The sequence below is a fragment of the Conger conger genome, chromosome 3 (genome assembly GCF_963514075.1).
Source record: "Conger conger chromosome 3, fConCon1.1, whole genome shotgun sequence".
Lineage (NCBI taxonomy): Eukaryota > Metazoa > Chordata > Actinopteri > Anguilliformes > Congridae > Conger > Conger conger.
The window spans coordinates 74,181,518-74,202,677 of NC_083762.1; the positions used below are offsets into that span (position 1 = coordinate 74,181,518).

The 21,160-nt window shown below is 45.0% G+C and overlaps 1 protein-coding gene across 1 annotated transcript in view; it reads left to right on the forward strand.

The window, feature by feature from the left end:
- spock1 (SPARC (osteonectin), cwcv and kazal like domains proteoglycan 1) overlaps nt 1–21,160 on the forward strand; it is a 218,133-nt gene that overhangs the window by 146,620 nt on the left and 50,353 nt on the right. The window contains exons 6-7 of the mRNA XM_061234038.1: nt 6,387–6,519; nt 19,179–19,293. Of these exons, the coding sequence (XP_061090022.1) occupies nt 6,387–6,519; nt 19,179–19,293 (248 nt within the window). The remainder of the gene's footprint in view (nt 1–6,386; nt 6,520–19,178; nt 19,294–21,160) is intronic.

Consider the following 21,160-nt stretch of genomic DNA (forward strand, 5'->3'; position numbering starts at 1 on the left):
AAGGGCCAGGGTCAGCACCTCTGGCCCGGGAGAGCTGCAGGGTGTGCTGGGGTCCTCACTCCTGGTCCTGGAGAGCCGCAGGGTGTACTGGGCCCTCGCTCTTGGTCCTGGAGAGCCACCGGGTGTGCTGGGGTCCTCACTCCTGGTCCTGGAGAGCCACAGGGTGTGCTGGATGTCCGTCAGTACAATCTCTGACCTAGAGCTGACCTCTAAGGAGCTCTGAGAGATTTGACACACCACCACTGGGGACCAGCGTTCCCCTTGCCCAAGCCAGGGAGGAAGGTGTTGCACCCAGATGTGTCGTACAGACGAGGGCAGTTCGCCCCAGCGCTGATCTTATGGACATAACTGAGAAGGCCCTGATACCCCCCCCCATTGGAATTCAATTTCTCAGAATCCTTTAACGCGTAACCAAAGCCGCCCCCCTCGGTTACGTACGTGGAGAGCGAAGACGTCTCCCGCTAATGAACGGCTGATTTCCCGCTGAGCTCTGGCTGCAGTCGTACCGGGCAGGGGAAGGGAGGGAGCTAAATTCAGCTCCGCCACCTCAAATCTGATAAACAGGAGCGACAGAGCGAGAGGGAACCTGCTGGTATGTGCTCTCTCTCTCTCTCTCTCTCTCTCTCTCAATCTCTCCCTTCATCCATCCATCCCCCCTGCCAGAAACCCTCCTCCCCCGATGGGAGCAGCTGTGGCAGCTTGCCCGGGTCTGGTCTCTGTCCTGCCAACAGATGGGGCTCAGATCGCTGCAGTGGCCGAGCTTTCAATCGCCCCGTTCTACACCCCACCCCACCCCACCGCCCTTCCCCTCCACCACCATCCCCATTCCCACGGAAACCAGAGATCTGTGCGCATATCACACCCAAGTCCGTTTGTCAGTATAGCGGAGATCTGATTGGGTCTAATACAAAGACATAATAAAGACCGTGACAACAATACAAGTAGTGCGTTATTTCATTCTGCTTATGATGAGGACTCAATCAGCTTCAGAATTCATGAATGCAGTGTCACTGGGGCAGGCCGAGAGAGGGGCTCGCGTCTGGAGGGTGTTTGCCTTTCCTGTGCTCCAGCTTTAACCCCTGTGTAGTCTTTACATTCTGTATACTCCCCTTGTCCTTCACTAAACCCCTAAAATAAAGCAGCTTGATTTAATTTTCTATTGTATAAAACTATTTTGCATGAAGAAACAACCTTTCACTCATTACAAACTTTGTCATCAAATTTCAAGTTGAAAAAAAGATCAGTCAGCTAAAGACAAACTCGCCTCTCGCCAAGGGCAACAACGTTCTTTTGAATTTGAGGGTTACGTCATCGGGGAGTGTTATCGCGATAACCTGCTACCAGCCTTCGCTTTCACTGCACCATCAGTGCTTACTAGCGAACTAGCCGAGCTAACCACGCTACACAAGCAGTGTCACGTCAGCACTACTCCGGTCAACCATTACATTGCGTTACAGCTATTTTGCTGACGCCTTTATCCAAAGCAACTTAATGTTGATTTGACTAAGCAGGAGCCAGTCCTCCACTATTTTGTTTTTGTTATGGATTATTCTGTAGATTTTGATTTGTCTTTCTGGCTGAGACATCTACCCTAATTTTCCATTCCTGTTCATATCACCTCGTGTGAATTAATATTGATTTCAGGCAAGTCAGGAAAGTTCAGCTAAAGCTACTCGCTTCTAACTAAGTCCAAAATATGTAACTAGGCTGAATTAAAATAAACCAAATTGGCTTCCTTTCCGTAGGTCATTGAAATGCACATCTCCAATCTGATTGCATTTTTCAGTTTGTGGCCAGGATTCAAACAACATTTGCCCCTTTCTTTTAACTCATGCATAAATGCATGTGTTTGTCCTATTTGAGCAAACACGGGTTGGCAAATCACCAACATTAAAACATCAAGCTGTCTTTTTGTCGAGAAGAATAGTAAAGCTTGCTTTCACTTTTCAAGTCAAAGTCACTGAAGAAGGGTGACTGAATCCCAGGTGGTGTGTGTTTATTGGCATTTCCCTCATTCTCATTTCACTTGACTGAATTCATGGAGGCTTTAAAATCCTCTAATAAGGACCTTAAAACATTTAAAAAAAATACTATCTAAATGACAGACTTGAAGCTGACTGTTTTTGATTTTATTTTTGAGTGCAATGCCTTTTGGCATTTGGGAGAAGATGTCATAGACCTTTTCTGTGAGGATGCTCAAGAGCTGAACATTATTACAGCTTCACACCGATGAAGACGAACACGCAAGTGTCTGTTCACATGGAAAGGGCAATGTGTCACCATGGAGACATAGTACTGTGCCCACGTTTAACAGGATATTGGGACTTCGCTTTGTTAACCATTTCTAAGCGTCTAAGCTGGACATTGAACAAATTTGACTCAAGGTACATATTCATTCTAAATATAAAAAATGCCTTGATACACAAATATTTATGAGTCTTGATTTATTTCAGAAATAAAATAAAAATAATAGCATATTGGTAGCTAATCATCAGAAATGTTCAAATCACTTTTACAATGCACTGCCTCATATACCATGAACATCCTTCTCCCTGGATAAGACTGGATACTTAATGCTTTAAGAAAACAAAACTGAGATATAAAGAATTCTGGAGCTGAAGCTGAAGTACTAGTTTCTGTTGATTCTTGAAAGTGTAGCCTTAGCACTTCTTGTTTCTTGTTTTGTAAACTACTTTCTTAAATCCTAGATGTTATGCACACTGGGATCTGTGCTAGATTTGACTCTGCGCATGCTGTGGCACTGTTGCGCTCCTCTGTGTGTGTTTTTCTCTGTCTTTTGTGCTGGACACTGACAATGCCCATTACCCCTTTGTTGTCAGTGTGGTATTGATTTTCTTCTCTCTTCTTGTTCACATGATAGAGCTGAGTTCATGCTGGGGCTTTCCTGTTCTGATTTTCACCTGGTTGGAGGTTTGATGCGTTTTGTGTTCGGAGATGCTCTTCTGCATACCACTGTTGTAATGGGAGTATGTGATGTAATATTTGCGGTCCTGTCAGCTTTGACCAGTCTGGCCCTTCTCCACTGAAGTATCTCATTAACAAGGTGTATTCACCCACAGTACTGCTGCACACAAAACTGCAACTTGCAAACTTGCAAACTCTAGAGACTGTTCCCAGAAGATCAGCAGTGTCTGAGATACTCAAACCACCCTGTCTGGCACCAACAATCATTCCATGGTCAAAGTAACTTAGATCACATTTCTTCCCCATTCTGACATTTGGTCTGAAAAACAGTCGAACCTCTTGACCATGTTTGCATGCTTTTATGCATTTAGTTGCTACCACACGATTGGCTGATTAAATATTTGCATTAATGTACACATCTACCTACTATTTGTGCTCAGTGTATTTGTTAAATATTTTTTAGGTGTATTCTTCTTCTTTGGTTGAATCTGTAATTTACCGAAGACTTGAATTATAAAGTCTGGTGATCAATATGGACAGGAATATTTCATGGGACTCCAGAGGCATTTTACCTGCAGATTTTTCTGAGTGGGATGCTATGGCTTAAAATTTCAGACTCAAGTCAAGTGCTTAATTGTTATTTCAGCCATTCCCAGTCACTTTATCAAAATGGCTGCAGTTAATGGGGCTCCTCAGTCACCCCAGAATCATCTGTTTATGGAGCTTACCTGATTGACTTCCTGGATCCCCGGTCTGCTCATTACTGTCGTGAGTGTGCAGCCAATGCTGTAGATGCACAGCCCTGATAATGGCGCCTGGGAGCTTTGCCTGCTTGTGTAGACAATGTCCTGATGAGGAAGGTGTGTGTGTGTGTGTGTGTGTGTGTGTGTGTGTACTGCTCACTTCGGCTGAAGTGAGATCAGGCCAAGGAGCCTATTCTGTTATTCTATGAATACATCAGTGCCTTAACCTTCAGACTGTTTCTCTTCTGATTTGTATGGAATATGAAATGAAGGGCAAAATTGTAGGGCCTCAGGCATGTGTGTGTGTGTGTGTGTGTGTGTGTGTGTGTGTGTGTGTGTGTGTGTGTGTGTGTGCGCATGCATGTCTGTGTGCATATGTGCGTCTGCCATGACTAGGCCATTTCAAGTGCTGCAAGCTCCATCATGGCTGCACTGTAACATACTGCTGATTAAAAAACTTTGCACCAGTCAGATGCCATTCTGCTCCTTAACTTTTTTTGTCCATCTCAATGAATTTAAGCAGTAATTTAAGTATCAAAAATTTGTTAGAGAATCTTTCAGTCAAGCTGATTAATTATGTATAAATTATTCCACGTTATTAGGCAGCAGGAGAGGTGGAAAATTGCTCATTGGGGATGAATATTGTAAATCTGGTGTAAATCTGAATTGCAGTCTTCTTCTGGTGTGCTCCCTTTGTGTGTATGTGTTATCTGCGTGCGTGTTATCCTAGTGCATGTTATCTATGTGTGTGCATTGTCTGTGTGTGCGTTATCTGTCTGTAAATCGCTTTGGATTAAAAGCGTCTGCCAAATGACTAAAATGTAAATGTAAATGTAAAATGTCTGTGTTATCTGTGTGTGAGTTATATGGGTGTATGCTTTCTGTGTGTTTGTTATCTGTGTGTTTGTTATCTCTGTATGTGTGCGTTATCTGTGCGTGTGTTATCTGTGTGTGTTATGTGTGTATTTGTTATCTATGTGTGTGTGTGCGTGTGTGTGTGTCATCTGGCCTGCTCAGTCTTTTAGGCTCACCTTCCCCACACTTCATTTATGGAGAATTAAAGAATGGAAGTCTCTCAGAAACCTTGAGCCTCTCCCCAACAGATAATTGGCAAAAATAAATTTATGGTTCAGTTGCTTAGATTTGGTCTCAGAGCAGCAATTCTTTCATCTTAAAACTTTGGCAAGGTGATTCCAGAGCTGAATGAATTCATGAATTCATAATTATAACAGTCTCATTTTGATTCCTTGTTGAAGAGACAAGACATTGGCTACATAATACTCGGTGAATGAATGTTGTGTGTTTTAGTTCATTCTAGCATGTTTTGCATTTAGGCTCTTGTACTAAAACTTTTTAATTATTAAGGTGTGACTTCAGGCCACAAAACATGGCTGGATAACTTTGCAAGTGCACCTATAGTTATAGTGTTTATTGATTTGCGCAAAAATAAAAGTTAGGAGCACTTGTGAGGGTCACTTCAGTTGAACTTTCCAGACTCTGAAATCGATGGAAGCCAAGAGGTGATGCATGGAGGCAGGAAAGGCATAGCTGGGGGTCAAAGGTCACCAGGAAAGAAAAATCCCAATTCTTTGACACTTAGTTCAAAAAAATGGATTGTACTTTTCAAATGTATATATTAAAATATTTGAATAGGTAATAGATGGCTATGTATATGAATGTTCAGGAGTGATCATTCTTATATTGCGTCAGGACTGGAGGTGGTTCACATGAGTGGAGAGAAGCAGCTAAGCAGGAGCCATGTAGGTGTGTAAGTAATGAAACAAAGATGATTAGTTTAAAAAAAGCACAGGAATATAATTGTAATCCTCCAACATATGTTCATGTCATCTTGCCGAGGTTCTACTTGGATGGATCTGGCTTTCCCGCCACCACTCTGCTCATGGGAGTAGTTCTTTCATTTTAATTGCACATCACAAATTTTTTGCCATGTTTGTTTCAAATCTGGCGTTGTTTTAATTACCGTATTTCTAATATTTCTTTCAGTTCTATTTTTACTGGTTTCTATCCTTTTTCCTATCTCTTTGCTGTGAATTGACACGGTACATCCCTGTCTTTGTTCTGTATTCCCATAAAGATAATAATAATAATAATAATAATAATAATAATAATAATAACAACAATAATATTAATAATCATCAGCATAATAGTAATATTGATAGGAATAATCACAATAATAAAAGTAATATCAGTAGTAATAACAATAGCTAATATTGCTAATATTAATAGTAATATTAGTAGTGATAATAATGGTAGTAGTAATAATAATATAGTTACATTAATAGTAATAATAATACTATGACAATAATAATAATCATAATCATACCAGTATTTATAATAATAATAATAATAACTGTAATGATAGAGCAGTGCAGTTTGGTGCCTGTGTTACTGAGCCTCTAGGCTTTGAGACGGTGACTAAGTGAAGGTCATTGTCTGTGTGGCTTTCTAATGGCCTTTTCCTACTTTGGCCAAATGTGTTTTTAATCCTGTTTTAGCATTTACATCCTCTTTAATGCCCATTCTCTATCTCTCTCTTTCTCTCTCTCTCTACCTCTCTCTCCTTCTCTACCTCTTTCCCTCTCTATCCCTCTTTCCCTCTATCTCTCTCACCCCCTCCTCCCCCCTCTTACTCCCTCTCTCCGTCTCTCTTTCCCTCTCTCTCTCTCTCTCTCTCTCTCTCTCTGTCATACGATACAGCGGGAAGCCTAGGAGAGGTGGCCTGCCTCATAAACACTGGATGGGAGCGGTGCATCATGGGAAATGCAGAGCGTGTCCGGTGGTCCACCCCAGCACGGTGTGCGGGTCAGACGGACACACGTACTCCTCCAAGGTGAGCTCTCCCGGACCTGTGAGCTCTCCCGGACCTGTGAGCTCTCCCGGACCTGTGAGCTCTCCCGAGCTGTGAGCAGACGCTGTCTCCCTGGCCCTCCGGAGCGTCAGCTCGCCCAGGCCACAGCCCCACCCTCCTACATGTTCTGTGTCTCCTGCTCAGATTCTCTCCCCTCTTAGAATTCATACTTATGCCCAAACACACCTGGGACCCGTGTACTCGCAGTGAGTTACGCCCTGAGTGAATTGTCGGCCCTATTGGGTTTATATCTGCACACTGCAGGTTATGGATGTACCGTGCTGAGGGGATGTATGGCCTGGCTGACGTTTTCTCGTTAACAAAGCCGTGGGTTGATGAAACATTGCATTCAGTGTTATGAGTGACCCTTCTGGAGGGTGTAGGATGGGAGGGTTTATTTGGCCACACTCCATCCTTGCTCTGTCCTGGGTGCGTTGGTAGCCGTGAGAGCAGTCGTGTTCAGTAAATGACGTTATGACAAACTTTGTGTTTTTTGGGGGGGTTTTTTGGTAATCCTCGATGGCTGATAGTCCTCATAGTCATTGTTTCATTTTAAATCCAATGTCTTGGGAGTACAGAGCCCAAAGAACAGAAATTGTTCCACTGTCCAATTACTTACGGACTGCACTGTAGGACTCAGTAGCCACAGAGATTGGCGGAGGTCAGGAAATGGCCGTGTCAGAAGTGTTGGATTACTGATTTCAGGATGGTCTCCCTGCCCCTCTGTTAGCTTTCCCCCCGGTCTGATAAACTGCCTCCCCCACCTCCACACCCTCACCCCCCCCCCGGCCTGGGAAAAGCGCACATGCCATAATGGCTAAATACTCCCACACCTCACCTCCCCACCCCCGTCCTGTAATCTCCTGCACCTCTATAACGCAGGCATTATTAATGGGATGCCTGTGCAGGAAATCAATGGGGCCTTTTGCTCTGCCGGTTGTTATGCTGTTTTCGGAATAAGCCTCTCAGAGTTGCTCATCTTTTCAAATTGAAGGAGAGAGATTGCAGTGTCAGTCCTCATCTGTTCTTTCCCGCTGAGCGACGGGGGATCAGATCGCGGCGAGCCAGACACAAAATGGCGGACAATAGGCTGAGCTGTACTCAAAACGTGTGGGGCACTGCAGTCCCCCATCAGGGACACTGTACTCCACTGCACTCCCAGTGTGCAGCACTCTCCACTGTGTCTACTTCAAGCATGGGAGATACTGCCCGACATGGCTCAGGCGCTAAGAGCAGTCGTAGGGTTGCCGGTTCGATCCCCCGCCTGGGCTGTGTCGAAGTGTCCCTGAGCAAGACACCTAACCCCCAAATGCTCCTGACGAGCTGGTCGGCACCTTGCATGGCAGCCAATCGCCGTCGGTGTGTGAGTGTGTGTATGAACGGGTGAATGGAGAAGCATCAATTGTACAGCGCTTTGGATAAAGGCGCTATATAAATGCCAACCATTTACCATCCTGCTGTACTCCCAATATGTAGACCGTGAGACACTTCTAATAGGCAGCACACTACATCTCACCGTGCTGCTTTTTAATGCTCCCCACATGTGGAACACTATTGTTCACTGTTTCAATCAATCAGTCAATTTTTATTTGTATACGCTTTTAACAAAGGGCCTTTGTCACAAAGCAGCTTTACAGAGAAACCGGTCCCCAAGAGTATGCCAAGGGCAACAATGGCAAGGAAAAACTCCCTGGCTAACAGGAAGAAACCTTGAGCAGAACCTGACTCAGTAGGGGAGCCCATCTGCTGCTTGTTGACGCTGGTTTGTTGCGGCACTATACTTCAGACCACACCTGGGCCAAGTACCTAATTGTTTGGCATATTACAACCTCTGAAATACTCTCAGAAAGTGCAAACAATGCCTTCTTGTCATCTTGGTTGGCTCAGTTGTACCTGGCAAGGTCATTTAAGCACAGAAAAGTATTTTAATCCAAAACTATTTTGTACTTGACTCAGGTCTGCTTCAAACATGCAGTACAGAACACTGCTCGGTACTCTAGTTTGGGGGTCACTGTTCTCCTTTACATTCTCACCTCATCAGCTGTGTGTGTGTGTACAACACAGTCGCTGTGAAGCATTTTGAGATCATCAAAACGGTTATATAAATTCCGTCCGTTATTGTTATTCATTCTTCTTCTGCATGCAGGCATTTCACACGCACAGTGTGCTGAGAGCCATCCTGTGCAAAATTCTCCCTGAAGCTATTTTCACATTTTTGGGTTTATTACTGCAGGATATGTGCTGTAGTTGTTGAGGTTACACACCTCACTCCAGGGCAGACCCGGCGAGGTTCTTTCTCGATGGGCTACATAACTTCCCTAACCACAAAGCAGTGCTGCCTAGGAACACTGTATTCTCGGCCATCTTGAAAGGCAGTTTATTCTCTCATAAAATCTCACCTAAGCAAAGCACAGCGAAAGCTCCGCTCTACCCACGGAGCAGACAGGCAGTTAGGGTAGCGTTGGGAAAACAGTTAAATGTCTGCATAGGTAAAGCTGAGGTGATTGATGTTGATGTTGTTTCCTAGGCTGTGCACAGTAGGCAGTAATAGTGTCCTCGCCCTCCCCCCCCCCCCCCCCCCCACACTCCCCCGAAGGACACCCCCATCCCCCACCCGCCATACACCTTTCCAGAATTCATTAACGAGTCAATCTCAATGTTGCAAACTACTTCACATACCTGCCCTGAGATTACGTGGGATATATATATATGTTTTTTTTTACTCTCCTCCAAGTATATTTTTCACCTTGCAGCACTTGGACCCACTTGCTGTGAAACAATTACGATGGAATTGTTCTCATTCAGAATCAGTGAGCGGTTAAGGAGGCCTCAGTGGATTCATGGCCAGGGTGCTCCACACAGTACAGTCTGGGTTTTGTGTTTAAAGGCAGTGTCCTGCCCTTTTAAGTCAATGAAATAGCATTCATGTGTTTGTGTAAAGATCCCAGCAATGGCCGTATTCACACAGCTTTCTCTGATGCAACGCAGCGGTCTGAAACAGACGTGGGTCAAATATGTCATAGGCTCCAAGCTCAAGTGCAGAAAACTATGATTAAATGATTAAAATACTCTCAAAAGTGCAAACCCCACCTTCTGGCCCTCTGGGTTGGCTCAAGTGCACCAGGCAAGATCAACTGAGCACAGAAAAGTATTTGAATACAAAACAATTAGGTATTTGACCCAGCTGAAATCAAGCTAGAAAATGTGCTCCATCCCATCAACAAGGATTAATGTATGTCTAAAACACCAACATGCAAGAAACAGTATTTTAAATTGTAATGTTAAAAATAGGCTTATCATTTAAAAATTTTTTTTCATTGTTTTATAATTGTGGACACATTTTATTCCTAATGCATGTCTGCCATGGTGATCAATTGAAAAATATTTTCTTTGCAGAAACTTAAATAAATAAATAAATAAATAAATTCCATGCGGCTGAGATTCTTTCAAAATTCAGGTTTTTATTTTGAAAAGTAATTTTACCTAGTATGTAATGAAATACAAAAATGTATCTGTAAAATTAAATTCTTTGGAATTAAGTTTGCGGAGTTTGCATGCTGTTCCCGTGTCTGCGTGGGTTTCCTCCGGGTACTCCGGTTTCCTCCCACAGTCCAAAGACATGCAGGTTAGGCTGATTGGAGAGTCTAAATTGCCCATAGGTATGAGTGTGTGAGTGAATGGTGTGTGTGCCCTGCGATGGACTGGCGACCTGTCCAGGGTGTATTCCTGCCTTTCGCCCAATGTATGCTGGGATAGGCTCCAGCCCCCCTGCGACCCTGTTCAGGATAAGCGGGTTCAGATAATGGATGGATGGATGGATGGATGGATGAATTAAGTTTGCAAACCTCAATTAGAAGTTAAAAATCTGCAAATCTCCTGACACACTACTGTGTGAATACAAACAATAACCACCTAAGACCAAATATATATATATATATATATATATATATATATATATATATATTTTTTTTTTTGTTGTTTTTTTTAATGTAAAAACAATCTAGGGTTCCTAGACATTTGCACAGTACTGTACATCAGAACGTTTGTGGCCACACATTTGGACTCTCTCACATTTGGACTGCCACTCAGACGGAGGTTCCCTCTCTGTTCCCCAGGGCGTGCCCCCAGGTGCGTCTCAGAGAGTACAGTGAGTTTAGCCGACCTGAAGCCCCGTTATCTCTGACAGACAGGTGTCTCCCCGAACGCTTCTCCCCCAGCAGGCTGACACTCTGTCTACAGGACCTGCTACACTGCTGCAGCGGGCAGGGACTTTAAAAAAGAGCCAGTTTCCTCAACTCTACCAACGCTATGACCGGAGGCAATTTGTGTACATTTCCCTGGATGACCCCACTGTAGGCATGTTAAATAAATCAATGGTGGCTTTGAAATTCAAGCAGGACGATCAATGTTTTATCAAATCATTTGCACTAGAGTCAGATTTACATTCGGTATACATCAGCCGCGGGCATGGATTAAGGGAAGGGATCAGTGGTTGCTTAGAAACGGATGTTTTTCTGTTTTTGGTGTGCAGAAGGCACGAAAGATTTGGACATTTATAAGCAAGTTGACTGTCCTCAGTACGCAAGAAAACTGACCCTGAAAATCAGCTTTGAGTTCCTCCAAACTTCGATGATTTCTGTACACACACGCATGCACGCACGCACAATAATACCACCCCTAATCTCCGCCCAACGGACTTCAGTAAATCAGTAATGCATTCTGCCCTAGCGCACACACACATACACCAGTCTTCTTTGAGCAACAACTCCTTCAGCACCCGTCAGAAATAACAGACCGCTCTAAATTATATTTGAAGCTTGGTGGAGGAGGACCTGAATTGACAGAATTCATACATTATACATGCAAAGTGTCTTTCTTTTATGAGAGCTGAATCTGCTCATTAATATAGATTAGTCGTTAACTTTGATGGTTTAAAATATAAGATGGCTGTTGAGATGAATGTTTTGAGCTCGCAGGCACCGAAGTCTTTCCAAAAGCCCCTGAGAATGATATTCCATCTGTTTGAGCCCACAGGGTAATATTAGATGTCATTATTAAAAGGATATTACTAATTTACAGACACATTTAGCAACACTTCAGCAAGGTATTTTAGTGAAAGTTTCTTTACTGTGTTTTAGTGTTGCTGTGACTGGCTGGAGGTGTGTGCATTTGTGTGTGTGTGTGTGTGTGTGTGTGTGTGTGTGTGCATGTGCATGCGTGTGTGCATTTTTTAGAAGGAGTGGGAGGTTAAAGATGACAGCCCTAATTGTGCCCCCCTTCCCATGAATAACTGTAAGGGTAGCACAGAAGGTGGCGTGATGTCAGTGTTTGGCCTTCCATTGTGAATGAACTCACAACACATTACTGTAGAATCTCTTCCAATCTTCAAGCGCAAACTGAAGACCCACCTCTTCAAGCAGCACCTCTCCCTGTCCCTCCCTACCTCCCTGTGAACCTTAATTGTTGTCTTTCTGTGATGTACTTTTTTAGTACAAATAGGCCCTGGTCCTTATCTTTGTTGTGCAGGTAGCAGTTGAAATTGTACTTCCCTCTAGGGTCTTTCAGCGCACTTATCCCTGGTTATGGGTATGCACTTTGTTGTGCGTCGCTCTGGATAAGAGCGTCTGCCAAATGCCATTAATGTAATGTAATGTAATTACATTTCATTACAGTTATTTAGATTACACTTTTATCTAAAGTGACTTACCATTTATTCAACTAAGCAAGGGCCAATCCCCCCTGGAGCGATGCAGGGTTAAGGGCCTTGCTCAAGGGCCCAACAGCTGCACTGATTTTATTGTGTCTACACTGGGGCTAGAACCGCTAACCTTCCTGCTCCCAGTCAAGCACCTTAGCCACAAGATGATAGGCTGCCCCCACTACATTACATTACATTAATGGCATTTGGCAGATGCTCTTATCCAGAGCGACGTACAGTTGGTTAGACTAAGCAGGAGACAATCCTCCCCTGGAGCAACGCAGGGTTAAGGCCTTTGCTCAAGGGCCCAACGGCTGTGCGGATCTTATTGTGGCTACACCGGGGATCGAACCACCGACCTCGCGTGTCCCAGTCCTTTACCTTAACCACTACGCTCCTTCTCATTGGGGCCCATTGTGGCCCTGCAGGCATTTCCGTGATCAAAACGACCGCGACGGAACCGCCTGCACTCACTAAACCGCGTTTAATAGGGGCAGCTCCGCAGAAGCATCGCGTTTACCCTGTTCTTTTACAGAGAGACACAGCTCTGACGAGGAAGCAGTTACTCCCGCTGGGACCGTTCCGCCGTTCCCACACAAGGCTGTATGCTGGCTTTACGCTTTATGTGCGGCGAAGACCAGGCTGAACTTCTCACACCGGGTTCCCTTTCTGTAAAAAAAAAAAAAGAAGTGTAAAATCGTATGATTTTTGCGGGGAACATCAGAAGGAAGGGCTTCGGGGACTGCCCGAGGCTGGGGCTGGCACAGTTAGAGAGCCCCAGTGCAGGTCCAGAGAGTGATGCGCGTAGCAGCTGTGTTTCTAACCGAGTCAGTCGCTGGATGCCAGCAGTGGCCGCTGTGGCCCTCAAGCAAGGTGCTTAACCCAAGGTTCTTATCTAAATATCTGACTGAGTAAGTGGGTAGAATGTTAAATAAATAAAATTGTAAAAAAGGTCTTCTCCATTGGGTATTTGTTAGGTCTTATTCAAGGTGTTGTCTCTTGATGCTGATGCAGGATGTTTTTCTCTGGTCCTTGGCTTTATTTTCATGTTTACATTAGCTACGTTAGTCTTATTAGCTATGCAGTAGTGGTGAGAGCTTGGTCTGGATAACAGCCATTCACTACGTGCTTTATAGTATTGTACAGCAGAACATGTACAAATATAGATTAGCATATTCTAAAACATTTCTGAATATTTTGACTGTGTACAACCCTATGCTGGTTAAATGTCTATCACGGTATTTTAAAGTGCCTCAAAGTACCGCTGTGCTGACGACTGTTATACGACTGCAAAGTGAAATATTTGAGGTTGTATAATAAGCATATAGAGCGCTACTGCGCTTCGCTTTGGGGAAGGCAAACAGATCGGTGCGGCTTTGGTTCGCAGTTGTCATGGTTACTCTGGATACACCCCAGGAGGCGTCGTGGCGAGTGGCTGGTAGCAGCTGCGGTGCGCTTCTCAGGCTCCGCGCGCGGGCTTCCCTCTCCAGCGCCGGGCACCGGGCGCGGTGATATTCTCCTGTGAGGGATTTGCGGTGCGAGAGAGCCGCGAATGAGATTGAAAGAGGGAGATAAGCACTCGCTCTTTCTGATTTATTTCTCTCGGTTAGAGCCGAAATCCGCTGAATACTGATACGCGAATTAAGAGCGGCGTTTGATTTATACCGCCGGCGAAACGGCGCGTGGATAAAAACGCGTTTATCTTCGGTCTCGCCACACTTGGGCTCGGAGCGCTGATCATTATCGCCCTCGTTCGCTGCTCTCTCCTCCAGTCCCCTGGCCCCACACGCACGCCAGGTGGTGGTCTTTACTGTGTGTTATGTCACCCATGTCACTGCCTCGTATGCGTGGCCAATCAGGCGGTGACAATGGCTATTAATCCAGAAACCAGAAAATGCCATCCGCATTCCCGTCGCCTGGTTGGTCAGGCTTCCTGGGATCTGGACACTCAAAACACCGCACAGCAGTACCCTGCAGATAATAATTAAGAAGTTAAAAAATCTTTGTTCTTTCTGTTCTCTGAGCAGCAGACCAGTTTGTGGGACTTTCACATCTGATTTAATACATTTTTGTCACCCCCCCAAAATAAATGAATAAATACATGTGTGAATTGGTTGTTGGCGGCACGGATGGTGCAGTGGGTAGCACTGCCACCTCACAGCAAGGAGGTCCTGGGTTCGAATCCCCGTCGACCGGGGCCTCTCTGTGCGGAGTTTGCATGTTCTCCCCGTGTCTGCGTGGGTTTCCTCCGGGTACTCCGGTTTCCTCACACAGTCCAAAGACATGCAGGTTAGGCTGATTGGAGAGTCTAAATTGCCCGTAGGTATGAGTGTGTGAGTGACTGGTGTGTGTGCCCTGCGATGGACTGGCGACCTGTCCAGGGTGTATTCCTGCCTTTCGCCCAATGTATGCTGGGATAGGCTCCAGCCCCCCTGCAACCCTGTTCAGGATAAGTGGGTTAAGATAATGGATGGATGGATGGATGGAATTGGTTGTTGAAGTGTTAAGGGTATGGAAGCGCAGAATCTTGGACACATCACAAATGTTTTTGGATAGTGCATTTCACAAACAACACGCTTCACAGAAGACTCCCCGGTGACAGATAGGAAGAGGCATTGGGAAGATGCGAACTCAACGGGCTGGCTCAGGGCGTGGGTTTTAAAGGCCAACACAATCAATCAGTCAGTGCTAAGAAGTTATCCAGAAACTGTGGGCTCATTCCAATCCCTTATTTGTCTCCTACTTTTTCTTTTTCTTTCTCCTTTTTTTGCCTCCACCCATCGGTTGGAATGCCCTTTCTCCTTCAAACGTCAGTTCAAAGCCACTTCAGTTACAGACGTGGCAGATGTGTGGCAGATGGGAGTAGGTGGATCCAGAGGTGGATCGTTTATACGTCAGGCTTTCCGAAGTAAAATAAAAAAACGTCCGCAAAGGGTTTGCTCGAGGGAAAGATTGGGAGTTCCTAACTTATACTTCTAGCGCCTAGAAGGAACATCTAAGTGGTTGGAATGTTCTTAAAGAGGGCGGATGATCGGGAGCAAGGAATGGAAGAAAGGGGAGAACAATAAGCGGCTGGAATGAGCTGAGTTTGTATCGTCTCTTCTGACCTCCTGCTGGCCTACCACAGCTCCTCCTGCTTCATTTACATAACAAACACAGAGAACAAACGCACAACGGTGAAACCCCAGTCTTTGACAAACAAAGCCGAATTTAGAGTTTAGAGCTTCAATCTGGAGATACAACAGATCATTATTACATGGAACAAACATGATATCAAAACAATATCCCACCACCGAAAGGAAAACACATCACACTGATCAAGTATTTGCTCATGGAGAAGACTGCGGTTTGTATTGAGCATTGTTTAACTTCATGGATGAGTTGAGCATGGAGTAGATGCTCGTATGTTTGGATATTCAGCTTTTCAGGGTATTGGGCAAATTTGTTTGCTCTCTGTTAATACCATTGGAAAGGTTTGTTTTTTTTTTGTTTTTTGCAAATTCAGTACAGCTTCCAACCAATTTAGCCACAGTACATTCTTGTATTGTAGGCAAAAAATTTTTTAAATGGTAAATACTGTATTGTACCTTAAAAAGCATAACAGCTCTGTTGGATGTTGAACTATAGCTATTGGTTGCGTTCACAATGATCTAGATTAATTTCAGTGTTTGCTGAAAACAGCAGCAGGTACCATGGGACTTGTGACCGCAATTTTATAAATGTTTTTTTTCCCCCATTAAACACCACTTCAAAGCTCAAGTGCATTGCGAGTTTAGAAAATATATCTGGGTCTCCCAGTCCCAAAAAAATAACCGACCCAAAAAGGAGCAAACGGAAATATCTGAGGTCTGTCCCGGGAGCCGTGTCACTCAGCCTTCCTGCTGCTCCTGCTTCTGCAGTGATGGGCGGACGACAGCCTCGCGCTCGACACAGGAGACGGGGTTATGACACGCTTCCAACTGTGTGTGTGTGTGTGTGTTCCAACTTCCGCTGTGTGTGTCAGAGAGCTCTGAGTCCCCTCGGCTGTTACTGCAGACCTGGGAAGAGGTCACGTGTATTTGATTTGGGTGTTATAGCTCTCTCTCTCTCTCTCTAGGTCTCTCTCTCTCTCTCTCTCGGTCTCTCTCTCTCTCTAGGTCTCTCTCTCTCTCTCTCTAGGTCTCTCTCGCTCACTCTCTCTATTTCTCTCTCTCTCTCTCTCTCTCTCTCTCTCTCTCTAGGTCTCTCTCGCTCACTCTCTCTATTTCTCTCTCACACAATTCAATTCAATTTGTTTCATTAGCGTGACTAAACACTCCGTGCATATAGTATGTTATAAAACATACATTTAAGGCCAGAAACAATTGAAAAGTAATCCTACAGTAAAACAAGTCGGTCTTTTCTCATCACACACTCTCTCCCTCCCTACCTCTCTATCCCTCCCTCTCTCTCTCTCTCTCTCTCTCTCTCTCTCTTTCTCTCTCTCTCTCACGCTGTGTTGCTTGGAGATACTCCAGAGGAGCCACTGCGTGATAACTCGTTTTTATTTATTATGTGTTATTTGATTTGCCTCGAGTGATTAATATCTCAGATTTCAATTACATTTATGCTTTTGCCGGATTTAAATTAAACCGCGCGCAGAAGGCGCAAGGAACGTTAAGTACAAGTGGCGTCGCTGAACTTTTTAAAAGGGTCTCCCTCTACCGCCCGCCTTTTTTGTTTTCTGGGGAAATTGAAGCGCTTGAACTGTATGGATTGTGGTGTGTTTTCAGAGCTGTTGTTTTACCCAGATGGTACAGTCAGCAAATTGGGTTTGTGGCAGACATTTTATAGGTTTTCCTGGACGGGTAATTCAATATCTGCGGAGTGGAGCCACTGAGCCTTTGTCAGCAAATTTAATTAGGAGATATTAATGTCGCTATCTAAGAAGTGTCACGATGCGGTGATGAATTTAAAATGGAAGCGGCGAAAGCTGAATATGTCGGAGTGAGGGCTGAGGTAGGGACAGGAGGCGGGAGTGTCGCTCAGAATGGCCTTTTTTCTCAGGGTAAACTCTGGAGAAAAGTGTTCAGCCATTATTGAAGTCTGAGCAACACATTGTACTTTTCGAAAAAATTCCTTTGTTTTCTCCTGCAATTTTTCATCCGTATTGTATTAGTGTTCCTGCCCGTCGTGCGATACGTTGACACCGGTTCATTGTCAGCTCAGACTGTGATTAATAACACAATCGGGCTGTTAATATGAGGGATGTCAGGACCGGTGTTCTTTGATAATTTCATATCATTAGTTGAATGATGAGTTGCATTTCAATGGGAGATCGGCCGTGTCAGAGCACAGCGATTCAGACGATGCCGCACCTTTGTTTATGCCAGAACTTTTGTAAAGGCTTTTAGGAAGTTGGCCATTATAAGGAGGCGACTGCCGTGTGGTTTCTTGGTAATTGAAAAAAATGAAAAACGAAAAAATAGAAGCCTGTGGGTGGTTAACAAAAATTGCTCTTTTAAATTAATTCCATGAATTATTAACCTGTGAACTTGATTCAGTTTAATTTAATTCAGTTGAAATTGATGGTTTTAATGCTTATGACACTGGCGATCTGCTGGATACATGAGTAAGCAATGTCATATGTGCACCATTTATGTGCAGGTATGAAATATCACTTTTATGGGGTGCACGCCATATCTTTGATATCCTCAGCCATTCAGCTCACGACAGACGTATGACTTTTCATATTTTAAATTCAGGATTTTTTTAGATTTCCAGACAGGGGCATGATGCAATAGTGAAACATATCTGCACTTGTCAGTCTCGATTCCTTGAAAGAAGTCTCCAAATCACGACGGGTTCATTCCAAACGCTTATTTTCACTCCTCACATCCCTTCCTCACGACCTTTCCTCGCTCCTGAACTCCACCCCGCCGAGGACATCCATGGTACTCCCCTTCCCTCGGTGATGTCTGGAAGGCCGCAGGTTCAGCTCAGCCATACCGCAGATGATGTTTACATACTTCATTGATGGCAGTTTTTATTGGATGTATTTTTTACTTATTCATCTGTATCTATTTATGGGCTAGGTAGTTTCCTAACCTGTCACTATTAAGTCTTTTAAAAGCTGCTGCCTTCCAAGCTTCACTGAGGGAAGGAAAGTACCTGAGGATGCAAGGGAGAGATGCAGGGAGGAGATATGAGAATTGAGGAATCGAGGCAGCCTGTAGCTTAGTGGTTAAGGTACATGACTGGGACCCGCAAGGTCGGTGGTAGCGATCCCCGGTATAGCCACAATAAGATCCGCACAGCCGTTGGGCCCTTGAGCAAGGCCCTTAACCCTGCATTGCTCCAGGAGAGGATTGTCTCCTGCTTAGTCTACTCAACTGTTCGTCGCTCTGGATAAGAGCGTCTGCCAAATGCCTGTAATGTAATGTAATGTAGTGGGGGCAGCCCATGACCTTGTGGCTAAGGTGCTTGACTGGGAGCAGGAAGGTTAGCGGTTCAAGCCCCGGTGTAGACACAATAAGATCAGCTGTGGATAAGAGCGTCTGCCAAAAGCCAGTAATGTAATGTAATGCATTTATTATTAGATAGATGGAAGGTCCTTGCTCTGTCATGCAGCAGTTTGAAGTCACATCAATTCCAGATGTGGCTTATTTCGGAGCCTGGACTCGCTAAACCATCCTTCAGGGGCCTAGATCATCCTCGCTCATCCAGGGAGAATTTAACAGATTCAAATATCCTTAAAGATGGTGGACCTGAATGATCTCCAGGTCACAAGCCGACCAAGTAAATGAGGAGGGGTAAAATAAGCAATTGGAAGGAGCCCGATGTCTTCTGCATCTTTTAAATAACCTGCTTATCCACAATCTTTTCTGTCGCTCTGCAGCATGGAGAAGGTAGGAGTGTTACCCATGATGCCTTCTGTCTTTCCGTCACGTAGGCAGTGCCCACAATTCCCTCTGTCTCTCTGCAGTGTAAGATGGACTTCCAGGCGTGCAGCTCAGGCAAGACCATCTCTCTAAAGTGTGAGGGGCCGTGTCCATGTCTTCCTGGGCAGGAGCCCGTCAGGACCCGGACCGAGAAGAACAGTGAGTGCCTCCATTTTGTTCAGTCATTTAGTCTGCCAGTTTGTCTGTCTCCATTTTGTCAGTCTGCCCAGTTTGTCTGTCTCCGTTAAAAGTGTTTATGCTGCTTGTGCCGGTTCCTTGGAGGAAGGCTTTTACTGTATTAATAGCTTCTTCCCTTTTGTCAGTTTGTTTCATTGAAGCCAAACCGGCACAGATGTATCTACAGAGAGAAGTGGGGGAGAGAGAGAGGGGGAGAGAGGGAGAGAGAGAAAAATCACAAATACACACCCACATGCTTACTAATAATGTACTGCTCATTATAGCTAACCCTGCCCTAACCCCGACTCCATCCCTGCCCTAAACCCAACCCTATCCCTGCTCTAACCCCAACCCCATCCCTGCCCTAGCTCTAACCCCATTCCTGCCCTAACCCCAATCCCAACCCCAACCTCATCCCTGCCATAACCCCAACCCCAACCCTGCCCTAACCCTAATCCCATCCCTGCTCTAACCCAACCCTCTCCCTGCCCTACCAGGACAGGTAGCATCAAGGCTTATGAGGTGGATCTGGGGAAAATGAGATCCTTCTATGGGAGCGTTAGAGTGTCAGACTAAAAGCTTGTTCCTGTCTGCTGTCACAACGCTGTTTGTGTTATTCTTAACACCTGCGAGACCTTTCGGCGGTGATAGCCTGACAGATAACGCTTCCTCAGCTTAAAGACACGGGCTTGGCGGTTTGGCGGTCCTGTCCACACGGTGCTGTGGGATTACTCCGATTTTCCGTTTATTTCCGCACCACATGAGGAGGATCTAACGCCTCGGTGCGCAGAGGGAATAATTCTGCCTCCGTGGCTGATGGGCCACAGCTCACAGCGAGCTCTGGGCGTAACCAGCCCATGACCTCTCTTTCAGCCTGAGCTTAAAAACAGGGCCCTGGTCCACAAAGCAGGATTGCTGAGTTAGCTGCAAAAAGTAAAACCCGGTACAGCCCTCGGTACTTCAGCCCATGTTCCAGATTTTGGCGGGGCCCAGGATTTACTCAGTAGTTATCTGGCTAACTCGGTAATCCTGCCTTGGAGCCCAGGCAACGACTATCCTGGGAAGGTTCCATACAAGTGTGTCAGTTGGTCAGCTGTGACCAATCACAAGCTACTTGGAGCCAACCATGTTAAATAACACTGTGTCTGTGTTTACTCCAGCAGTGGCTCACTGCACTATACAGTGCTATTATACTGTACAGCTCTTGGCCAAATACGTATTTGTTTTCTTTTCTATGGTTTACTTAAGCTTGTCTGGTGTATTGAAACCTATGAAATACTCTCAAGAAGTACAAACCCTGCCCTCTGGTCCTCTTGGTTTACTCAATTGCACCAGACAAGATCAACTGGGTACAGAAAAGTATTTGAATCCAAAACAATTACTGTACATTTGTCTCTTCGTGAGTGTGCTCATCTTCACAGGCACAACAGCCATTTTCCCTCTGGTGGAGGAAAACCTTCTGGATTTTGGGTGATGTTCTATGCAAGGCACAGAATTGAGATGTCGATGTTTTTGTGCTTGGCTTGTACTCATTTATGCGATAACAAGCGCCTAGGCCCTGATGGGTGAAGAACCCCATTACGGTTCTCCAGGTGTAATGCTGTAATAACGGGCTGTTTTGCCTCTCTCCGATTACACATACCTATAAAGACAGAATGCGCGATATGAGATGCTATCGCTCTAATTGTGTGTACTGGCGGGTTTGTTCATTCCAGAGGCAGCGTCTGGGATTAGCATACAGATGGATAAACCGCCGGAGTGGCGGCGGGATTCGGCGGGACTTGATGTCTTCATTTTAATGGATTTATAACAACCCGCAGATATGCCTTCGACGCGTAACCTCTGATGA